The sequence below is a fragment of the Chelonus insularis genome, unplaced genomic scaffold (assembly GCF_013357705.1).
Source record: "Chelonus insularis isolate UGA/USDA-ARS -01 unplaced genomic scaffold, ASM1335770v1 contig_58_pilon, whole genome shotgun sequence".
Lineage (NCBI taxonomy): Eukaryota > Metazoa > Arthropoda > Insecta > Hymenoptera > Braconidae > Chelonus > Chelonus insularis.
This window is the reverse complement of record NW_023276656.1, coordinates 406,232-418,016: the sequence shown is the minus strand read 5'-3', so window position 1 is coordinate 418,016 and position 11,785 is coordinate 406,232. Positions and strand designations below refer to the sequence as shown.

General features: G+C 35.2%; 2 protein-coding genes across 2 annotated transcripts; both read left to right on the top strand.

The window, feature by feature from the left end:
• Positions 1 to 3,496: 3,496 nt before the first annotated feature.
• Positions 3,497 to 4,259, top strand: LOC118070432 (uncharacterized). The gene is made up of 2 exons (XM_035089031.1): positions 3,497 to 3,812; positions 3,856 to 4,259. Exons 1-2 carry the CDS (start codon positions 3,497 to 3,499, stop codon positions 4,257 to 4,259), a joined length of 720 nt encoding a protein of 239 aa, XP_034944922.1.
• A 531-nt stretch (positions 4,260 to 4,790) lies between these two features.
• On the top strand, positions 4,791 to 5,159 carry LOC118070431 (uncharacterized). The gene has a single exon (XM_035089030.1). It carries the CDS (start codon positions 4,791 to 4,793, stop codon positions 5,157 to 5,159), a length of 369 nt encoding a protein of 122 aa, XP_034944921.1.
• Positions 5,160 to 11,785: the final 6,626 nt, after the last annotated feature.

Below are 11,785 nucleotides of genomic sequence, written 5' to 3'. Positions count from 1 at the left end.
AACAGCAGACCGGGTGTCAAACCTCTGCATGGCGGGCGGGTTCCCGCTTGCAAAATGGACTAGCAATCACCTGAAACTCAACCAATGCGCTCAGGCAGAAGCAAAGGAAAAATCAAAACCTCATGCTTTCACTGATTCATCTGAAAGTGGCACAAAGGTCTTAGGACTAGATTGGTCACCAACATCTGATCAATTTTTCTTCATACTTAAGCCACCAACTGAAACTCGAAAACTCACCAAAAGACTCATCCTCTTAGAGATTGCTCAAATCTTTGATCCTCTTGGTTTAATCTCACCACTCACAATCCGTGCCAAAATATGCCTGTTTCGTTCTAAACTAATCTTCCAAAGTCAAGAATTGTAGTCAAACTGGCCAGTTATGATATTTGAAGAGAAGAAATTGACAGAGCTCGCTTTTTATGCATCTATCCTCGGCGACGTCCCACGGCAGAGGAGAACGAGTGTTGCAAATTAGGAGACTTCGTGGCTAATTGAAGAGACGTCTGATCGAATTTTTTTAACTAAGTTGATTGCGTGATTCGCGCTAATCATAATTTATGACAATAGGTTACACCTTACATTCATTCCCTTTTTGACTGAACTTCTGCAGGAAAGTCAAAACACATTTCTTTATGACAACTCTTCTTCATGATGAACTTAGACCCATAGATTGAAATCCAAGTTTGAAGTTCAGCGATGTAATGGTAAAGAGTCGACTGAATAGGGGGTTTGAATATTTGGTACTAGCCACTTGCCAGGTTATGTCTGATAACACTTTCCCTATGATTGAGATAATTCTTAGTTCAACTTCTATCTTTCTACTTTTTTAAGGGACAAGAAAGGGAATATTTATGATAATAATATTAGAATATTTCATCAACCAATCATAGAAAGGAAAAGAAAATTGAATGAATGTAACAAAAGTCGTGAAAATAATATTGTTCAGTCAACCGACTGACAGATTCCTTAACCTCTCTGATTGAGTGAAGTCTCGAGTCAATTTCATTGTGACAAAGCTCTACACAAAATTCTTATGGTAGTGCTGTAGAAAAATTCTAAGAGCCCCGCATCTATCCTTCAAATTCCTCCTCCACTAATTAACATGCAAATTACTATTTAGTAACTCAACGAGCCAATCACAGAGGAGTGACCAATCAAAATTTGGGGGTGATAGTCCAACTTTTCTTTTTAGACTTTCACCAGTTGCATTATATATCTTGAGGAGAAAGTACGCTTATTTTTGCTAAGAGTTTATACTTGAGAAAACAACAAGTTTATAAGCATCAATTAGTTTCGAGTGAGTTCAATATTATTGAGATAGTCATAAAGGGTTTAGGTGAACAATCGGTTCCAGCTCAAAGTACAATTTATTCAAGTCAAGCGTAAGTTTGCAAAGTGACGCCAAAACGCACGTGATTAAGAATCAGACATCTTGAGAGTGAATTATCTACACCAAAGCAAGTGTGATTTTTGAACCAAATACTAACTTGTGCAATAAAAAATAAATAGAGTAGTTTATTTATTTTAAAATTGATAAGTTACAATTTTTTGTGATCCTTCCTCATTCTTCCTCACATTCCAGCACTCGAGTTCATTTTCCATTACTGAGAAAAATTCTCTGAGCTGGATGTGAATACGGTTTGAGGAAAATCGCAGTGATTAAAACTGTTTTGAGTTCTCGTGAGAGAGTTAATTTTGTGCTGCTCAGGTGCCAAGTGGACACCGGTTTACAAGACTTTTTATGTGGCTGTGAGTCGTCATAGTCGTGAGCAGATATAGTGAGTGAATTTTCTACGAGTACATTATCTAAAATAAAGTACCTTCAAGATGGCAGCTCAATCAGAATATGAGAGTCAGCTGCAGCTCCAGAGATTACATTATTCCGTAATCAACATTAACTTTGAGGAGAAGCGGAGGACTTGGTGGCTAGTCAACCTCCGACAGACAAGTCATTCCAACCAGCGTGGGATCTACTGGTCAGAAGGTACGATAATCCCCGAGTTTTAATCAAAAAACATGTTGAGGAAATTATCAACTATCCGCGATTCACAGATGGATCAGCCACAGAGTTGAAGGGTCTTATTGCTACCATTGCTAGGTCTCTTAATGCACTCAAGGCGTTAGGATCACCAGTGAGTAACTCAGATCCGTTCTTTATTACCGTGACCCTCAATAAACTAAGTCCAAGCATGATGGCCAAATTGGAGACGAAGATGGGTCTCTCCAAAGAGTTCCCGCCTTATGATAAACTCCGAGACTTCCTAGAGATTACTGCTCTAGCCTTGGAGGGTTCTGAGCAAGTACAGAAAGAGTTACCTTATACGAGCAGACCATCTAGAGGTAAGACGTCGACGAGTGCAGCATTAGCTAAGGTGTTTAAGGAGGCGCTAGCAGAAGAGCTTGCAGCATTCTCAACTACGAGAAAGAAGCCTGCAGTGAGTTATACAGCTACTACATGATCGGGTACGCCAGTGGAGACGCACACAACGAGTGTGCTATGGGTCGCCAGAAGCACTTCATCCTCTGGTGTCAAAAGTTCAGAGCTCTTACGGTAGATAAGGAAATAAAGACCGTGAAGGAGCGACGCCTCTACTTCAACTGTCTTGGATGGCATAGGGTCCAAGATTGCATTAGCGAGAAAAGATGTCAGACGTGTGGGGCGATGCAAGGCGAGGGAACAGTGGAGAGCCTCCCAAGCAACTACGAGTGAATCATCTACTTCTATACAGAGCAGTGACTCTTGAGGACATCTGAGCGGGTCCTAAGTACACTTTCTTCAACCACTTTCGAGAATGAATCATCTACAGCGAATTATCTTGAGCGAACTGCTTAATGCAGACAACATCAAGAGAGAGTTGTCTACCAGTGAGTTGACGTACTGCTTCATCGCTGAACGAACTGAGAATGAATTATCTAATGCACGAAGCAATCTGCTTCATGCAGCAAACCCAGAGTCGAGAGCATCGAGTAAATTTTCTGAGAAAGCATTATCCATCGTCGAGAGAGACCTACATATTGCAGCACCAACTACCCATTGCTCTTATCCGGTATCTCTACGTCGAAACAGAGAAGAGAGACTGAGAAAGCCTCTGTCCTACTTGCCACAGGCAGAGTATTAGTTATTCATCCACAAAGGAAGCCTGTAGAAGCACGAGTATTGTTTGATCCTGGTTCTGAACTATCTTTAATCTCAGAGAAATTCTTCAAATCATTGAAAGTGTCAAAACAATCATCGAGTATCCCCCTGAAGGGCATTGGAAACTCTTCTGGTGGAATTACAAAAGGAGTTTGTTTACTAAAACTCCAATCAAGATATTCTGAGCTGTCTATACTTACGTAGACTTTCAATGTGAGTGAATTTACTTCCCAATTCCCTACCGAGAATCTTGAGATGGCCAGCTGGCCCCATCTAGATGGTCTGAATCTTGCTGATCCAGCATACAAGACTTTACAACCTATCGACATTTTGCTTGGTGCTATTCCAATGAGTGAGATCATGCTGTCTGGAGTTATCAAAGGAGATAGTGGAACTCCTATCGCTCAATCCACTATTTTTGGTTGGATAGCCTACGGTTCTGCACAATTGAAGCTCGGTGGAGATGTATCTCACTGTCGTCACTTAACATCTAATGAAGAATGGCGTTCTTTAATCAGTAAATTCTGGGCTCAAGAAAAAATTAGTGAGTCGACCGCATCTAAATTGAGTCCTGAAGAGCAACAATGTGAAGACCATTTCAAGAGAACACATACTAGAGATGAGACTAGTCGATATATTGTACGATTACCACTAAGAGCATTGCCTACTCTCCTTGGTGAGTTATCTAGTAAGGCAAAGAGGTGTGTTGAAACGTCTAGACATTAACCCAGAGTATGGTCAACTTTACTCTGAATTTATGAAGGAGTACGAGAATCTAGATCACATGAAAAGAGCTCCTACTACAATTTCTGAGTCACCAATCTACTTTATTCCTCATCATGCAGTTCTGAGAGGGCAGAGTACTACAACTAAGCTACGAGTTGTGTTCAACGGGTCCAGTAACACTATATCTGGCACCTCGTTGATCGACCTTTTTCACATTGGTTCAAAAATCCAACCAGATCTATCAGATGTGTTACTTGGGGTCAGAAGACATCGAGTTGTATTCACAACAGACATCACAAAGATGTTCCGTCAGATTAATGATGCTTCTTACCGTGCTGTGACAGTTCTGTTGCAACTAGCAGAGGATGAACGTGAGAAATTTGCAATGGCTGTCTAGCCTATTCTCAAGGGCTGCTACGTGGATGATATATATGAAGAAGGAGAGACAATTGTTGAAGCTATTTCTTCAGCTAATCCCCTTGCGAAATGGGCAAGCAATTCTTCTGAGGTACTAGCTACAATAGATCTTGAGAGTCAATCATCTCAGATTGAGATTCAAGAGAAGGAGAATTCAGTAAAAGTTCTCGGTCTTTCATGGAATCCCATGACTGACCAGTTTTTATTCAAATATTCTGAGTAATTATCTGACCAAGTTACTAAAAGAATTGTTCTATCTGAGATTTCCCGCCTATTTGATCCTCTGGGTTTTCTAGTTCCTATGCTAGTGAGAGCCAAAATGCTCATGCAAGAGCTCTAGTTAGAGAAAATTGATTAGGACGAGCTGTTATCTACTGAGTTGAGCCAAAAATGAAATAAATTCAAAGAGAATCTTTCCCGAGTCAACATCATCAGCATTCCTAGATGGTTGAATCTTTCTTCATCATCATCTGTTGAGATCCATGGATTTTCTGATGCCTCGCAACTTGCGATGGCTGCTGTGGTATTCCTGAAGGTTACTAACAAATCTGGAGAGTGCTCATCTACTATTGTCTGTACTAAGTCTTTAGTAGCTCCCTTGAAACCATCAACTATACCGAGACTCGAGTTAAATGCTGCAGTTTTACTCACTAAACTGGTCAGCTACGTGAAGAGAATTTTAGAGATAATTGACGTGCCCACACATCTATGGACTGATTCTTCAGTCACTTCAACATGGATCAAGAGCCTTCCTTCAAGATGGAAGGATTACGTGAGAAATAGAGATCGTGATGTAAGTTTTATGAGAATGGTAGAGGCAACACTAGAAATGATGTTTTATTCACAACACAAAAATAAACCAGATAGAGAATCAACTTGACAGCTGAACCATTCCAAGGAACTTGAGGAAAATAAGGTGTTACTTTTAAAACAGGATTTTTTGAAATACATGTAGAAAATATATCAATAATATAAACTGTAGAAAAGGCTAATGATGTATTTAAAAAGTCATTGGTTCCATCTCGCCGTCCTGATAAAGTAAAAATTATTTCAATTGATTTGAATAGTTTAAAAATAATATTTATATAGTATTTTTAACCAATGTTTATTAATATTATCAATTAATTTCTAGCTTCCTGCCGAATTTAAAATTGCTGACCCAAAAACCCATTTAAAAATCAGTTGAAATTACGAAATTCACTTGCCAATTGAAACTGCTGCATGTATAACGAGATACAGTAAAATTAATAGAAAATATCAATGGAAACAGCTCGTAAAATTATATTTGAATGAAATTTATGGAAAAAATTAAAAAAATATAGAGCACTAGGAATAGGTGGCTTCCATCCCGGGATTGATCCGGACTTATATGGAGAACTTTTTGATAAGTAGTATTTGTCAAAATTTTTATTTGCATTGAGCAACAATTAGTATTATTTTCCTATAGAATGGGCTAATTCATTCATAAAGGAAGATGAAAGAATTAAAAAGAAGAATTATAATAAATCAATTAATTCATTAACTGCTAACAAAAGGAAGAAGAAAGAAGTTTCTTAAAAATAAATTCTTAACAGGAGTAACATTGATTAATTATTTATATTAAGATATAAAATTAAATTTTATCGAAATTGTTCCAAATATTTAAATTATAACAGTAAAAAAATAGAAGTTAATGTTAAAACAATTAATAATGGTCGTCTGTTAAAATGTAATTGATAATTTTAGGCCAGTACTTTACGGCCTGATCTAACTATAACGACATCGTATTACTAGTATAATTAGTAAACTCGAACTAGACTTTTCTATGTCTGGAATAGGTTTAAACTCTTTGAAAAAGGACGAAAGTGACAAGTTGAAGACTATTCCAGGTTTTCATTTATATATAAATCATTATTGTGGAGTACTGAAACAGATCTCCCAAATCTACTAGTAGATTTCAAGTTTAGTTTTTTTAAACCAGGTTTTCATTTCCCCCTCGGGATAATTCTTCTATATCCATTTGTTGAGAAAATCTCAACTTGTGAATAAACCTGACCGTTTAAGGACAGGGATGATTGTGCCGGAACAGAGCAAACGGAAGTCAGGTTTTATAAGAAATAAAGTATCTTTATTTTAAGCACTAACAGGTACACTAAATACACAGACAACTTTGTGTTACTAACTGGGAAGACTGAATGTCGCTTAAAATCACTGAATGTCTATTTTAATTATACTGAATCTGAATTGAATGTCCAAAATATGCTCAACTTGGTGTGTTCGGTATTATTGACCTCCCACACGAGCTCAGCAGCTTCTCAAGTTGAGCAAGAATGTGATTGTGCACGTGGCGTTAGCCTATCAATGCAATGCAAAATGAATCTTGATGGAATGTCTTGAATTGCAATAAAAAGTCTTGAAATATTACTTGATTTTAGTTTTAAAATGAAGCTTGAATGGCTCTGATAATTTACAATAGCACTAGTACTGATGATTGACTCAAACTTGTAAGATTGGTTAAGAATGAATAAGAATGGCGTGTACACGTGAACGAGAACAGTGAAAGAATGGCGACAGGAACTTCATTAGTCAAAAGGGACACTGAAAATTAGTCAAATGATTGACTAAATTAAGAATTATTGATTGTTTGGTCGATTGGTTATCGACCCAGTCCCAAGATGGCCGCCGAAGTTCCTGTCAGCTGGCAAATTTAAACTGAGAATTAATTAATTCTCAACACTATTAATTCTTTTTTACTACGCATTCGGAGGAAATGCCTATTTATCCTACGGGTTTTCGGTCGGTGAATTGTTGATTTCCCACGGTTGGCTGTCAGCCTCAACATTACACACGGCAAATGCCTCCTGCGCCATCTATACGTGTTAAAACTGCATAAAAACACTCAAGCACTTCTATCCAGCAATTCAAAGGACCTTTAAATGTAGGTATCTTTATTGTTTTATTCGTACGGATTATGTCGTCAAATTGAAAATCATTTTACCTTCTCATAGAGGGTACATATTTTGAAATATTGTAAAATATATGTGTGTCCATCTATAGATGGATTAACTAACGACAGTTTGTTAGTTAACGACGATTAGATTGTTTATAGCAACGAGGGGAGAGTTTGTTTATCTCCAGATTTTGACTGAGACTAGCTAACATTAGACGTCTTGTCTTTGATTCTGTATTTGAATCCGTCATTTTTAATAAACTAACTTTTAATGATAGTTATTCTCATTCTATTATTTCACAATAATATTTTAAAAAATATTGCTGAAATAAAATGTTAGATAAAATTTAACAAATTTTTCTTGAAAATAGAAGTAATGGAAAGTTTATATTTGTTTAGGTTCCACGATGAGCAATTTTAGGCAAAAAACCTTTTCATTTTATTGTTTTATAATTTTAAACTAAGCATTTACCGATAATAAGTTTAAAAATTTTTTCTATTTACTTTCTTCTATGATCATCATATCTAAAATGAAATGTTCAACTCACTACCTGAAAATGTCCCCCCACTATTCTTCTACATTATTTTAATGTCTTTTCAAACACAAATTTGTTGTTAAACAATTGAAGAGATAGTTTTTTGACATTCTTTGTAGAGAACATTTCAATTCTATTGCAGTGAAAAAAAGTGAGAAGTTCCAAAAACAAAGTGTGAGTGTGATTGTTGTCAATCATGAATGAATCGAACATTATACCGGACAGCAATTTAACAAGTGGAGAAGAAGAAATACCTACGGATATTGTTCAACGAGCTAACGAAATACGGAGTAATTTATTACTGGTAAACTCGAAAAAAAAATATGAGCAAACATATGAGAAGTTCATGACTTGGCAATCGGAGAATAGGATCAATTCTTTTGCAGAGATAGTTTTTATAGCATATTTTAGTTTGCTATTAGAAACCATGAAATCATCAAGTTTGTGGGCGATATATTCTATGTTGCGAAGTGTTGTGAATATGAAACATTCCATAAATATCCATAATTACTCAGGCTTAATTGCATTTTCGAAACAAAACCATAACGGATACGTCGCTAAAAAATCGAAAGTTTTGAGCGCCGAAAAAATAGAAAATTTCATTATTATTACGTCAGCTCCAGACAATGAATTTTTTGCAATGAAAGTGAGTAATTTTTATTAAGTGACAATAAAAAAATATAAATTATGCAATTTATTAATTCGTTAATTGATCAACAGGTTGCTTTAATTTTTGGAGTCACCGGCGCATGAAGACAATAAGAACTGTGCGACATTACAATTGAGAATATTGTGGATGAAAGTGATATGATCTTGGTGAATGTACCGGTCACCAAGAACGACAAGCCAAGATCATTTCTTGTGCAGGAATCTTTCTATGATATTATAAAATATTTGTATGTTGCCATCTAATGACTATTAGATTAATGACAGTTTGTTAGTTAACGACGATTGCTTAACGATTAGATTGTTTGTAGCAATGAAGGGAGAGTTTTTTTAAAACAATCAATCAATTTTTAATGAACATTTTTCTTTATTTATTGATTTTCCGAAGTTGTTATTTGCTCTTATTTTACATTGGTGTCAGAAAGTGGTTCGTTTCGCGTGTCGTGAATATTTTTGTTAGGGACTTTTGAAAAACATTTTTAAAAAAAATCATGCCGAAGAGTCCAAATCGGAGACAAACTCGAGCTAGAAGGAGAACTCAATATGCCGATTGTGTCGAAGACGGTTCTACTGGAGGACTTCTAGTTTTAGAGATGAGATTAAATCAGTTGGAAGAAAGACTAGATCGAGATCAGATTCGTTTGGAGGAACGTTTCGAGAAAGGTTGAAGAGAAACTCAAGATTTATTTCGAGAGATAATAATTAATAATAATAATAAGTCCGTACAGCCAGTTTTTCTTCCTCACAGGTGGTGGCCTTCTGGACGTGAGGAACGAAACTATCCATCATGGTTCCGTTAAACATTACCACTTTTGCAGTGGGTTAACCACCCCTGCAAAGAACATTAACAGGTTCCTCAAAATATACCTGCAACAGCCTCCCACAACCGGCCCTCTTTGGATGAGAGCCATGGAACAGTTGGGAGGGGCCTTACGATACGTTCCAATTTATACGACCACGGACAACCCCTACAGCGTCTCAGGTGGACAGAGGAACTGAGACGGGATTTAATGCAGTGTTGGAAAAGATGCGAGCCACAGACCTTAAGCTATGCCAGGCACCTGCATACTCTGTGGTGCGAAATGCACCCAGAGCAGGGTTCGGCATTAATATTTTTTTTTGTAGTATTATAGGGCAAAATTATCAATTACTTCTGTAATGGATAATTTAGAAAAAAAAAATATCAATTATTGAATAATCATTAATATCGAAAATAAAATTATCAATTACAGTATTAATTGATAATTTTATTTTTAAAATTATCAATTGATAATGTAATTTGTAATTTAATGGATCCAATTACAAATTAATAAAGTAATTTGTAATTTCGTAGATCCAATTACAAATTAACGGAGTAATTTGTAATTTTATAGATCAAATTACAAATTACTTTTGTAATTGATAATATTTTTGGTGAAATTACAAATTACAGGAGTAATTTGAAATTTTTTTTGCCAAATTACTAAATACAAAAGTAATTTGTAATTTAATAATTTAAATTTCTAAATTAATAATTAGTAATTTTACTAAGAATTAATTAAAATTTTTATTTATTTTGTGATGAAAGCATCACGTTCTCATAATAAGACAAAAAAAATGTTTTAATATGTATATCAACGATGCAACTTATGGTTCAATAATAAATTATGTGCTTTAAAGTTCACACATATATTTTGACCATAACACATGTGTTTATAACAACTTATTTATGTTTTAATGTTCGTCAAGATGTTTTAACGTTGAATCATACAATTAAACGTTCTAACTTATGTTTTAATGATTAAATATATGTTCTAACGAACTTATTCATGTTCGAATAGTCGAATATGTATTCTAATGTTCCGGTTTATGTTCTAATAATGGAGAATGCATTCTCAGAATTTTTTTTAATGTTCTAATCGTCCAATATTCGTTCAAATGTTCTAAATTATGTTCTAATGAACAAGAATATGTTTCAACGTTACATTATGTCTTCTAACGTTTCCACATATGTTCTTATGATGGAATATGTGTTCTTATGAACTTATTTATGTTCAAATGGACGAATATGGGTTCTAATGTTCCAGATTATATTCCAATAAACTAGAATATGTTCCAACGTTATATTATGTATTCTAACGTTTCCACTTATGTTCTTATGATGGAATATGTGTTCTAACGATCTTTTTTAAGTTCCAATGAACAAAAATATGTTCCAACGTTATATTATGTGTTCTAACGTTTCGACTTACGTTCTAATGATTGAATATGTGTTCTCACGATCTTTTTTAAGTTCCAATGAACAAAAATATGTTTCAACGTTATATTATGTGTTCTAACGTTTCCACAAATGTTCTTATGATGAAATATGTGTTCTAATGAACTTATTTATGTTCAAATGGACGAATATGGGTTCTAATGTTCCAGATCATATTCCAATAAACTAGAATATGTTCCAACGTTATATTATGTATTTTAACGTTTCCACTTATGTTCTTATGATGGAATATGTGTTCTAACGATTTTTTTTAAGTTCCAATGGACGAATATGGGTTTTAATGTTCCAGATCATATTATTAATAAACTAGAATATGTTTCAACGTTATATTATGTATTCTAACGTTTCGACTTACGTTCTAATGATTAAATATGTGTTCTTACTCTCTCGTGTACGTTGTGATAATCAGAGATATTCGCTCATGCTGTATAAAAAAGTGAGCTATGCTCGAACTCGAACGCAACTATTCTTTTCTATAGAATTTTTAGATGGATTATTGTAGTAAGTCAAACAGCTCTCCTTGTAGTCGTGAATGGTTAATAAACTTTTAATTAAAGTAGAATAAATGTCATTAAACAGCTTATACTCATGTATGCTTATTGGAAGAGTAGAATTTTACTGAGAAGAACAGAAGTAGAATAGTTTTATCGATTTAGCTATCACTCGAGTCGCTGCTGAACTAGAGTGACTTTTTGAAACGTTACGGTTTTTTTCTTGAGTACACAAACAAAACGTTGACTTCTCAGGCCACCAGATGATTACCTGAGTAGCGCTGTTGGCTATTGCAATCATCTGTAGCGAACCTTACTAGTAGAAGTCAACCTCAGACCATGAAAGTAATGTGAGCTCATGGTAAAGTTATAGGGTGACTATCTAAGTTGCTCGTTAAACTACTGTGGTGTCTATAGTGGAACTTTTTTTTTACCATAAGCTTTAAGAAAAGCAAAAATGAATTAGATCATCTTACCAAAAGTGGATTGTTAAAAATTGCTTGAGTTTTGAGCAAATGTTGGCAGTTGGTCAGCCAATATTCACTAGGAATGCCTTGGTTGTATCTTTGCAGACGATGAATAACTCTCTAGGATGAAATGTTCGTTCCAGGATTACCAAATGTAGAC

Excerpts from the sequence above, each read along its gene's own strand:
- LOC118070432 (XM_035089031.1), top strand. The coding sequence starts at position 3,497 with ATGCTGTCTGGAGTTATCAAAGGAGATAGTGGAACTCCTATCGCTCAA. Across the intron at positions 3,813-3,855 it reads AGCATTGCCTACTCTCCTTG|ACATTAACCCAGAGTATGGT; the intron begins GTGAGTTATCTA and ends TGAAACGTCTAG.
- LOC118070431 (XM_035089030.1), top strand. The coding sequence starts at position 4,791 with ATGGCTGCTGTGGTATTCCTGAAGGTTACTAACAAATCTGGAGAGTGC.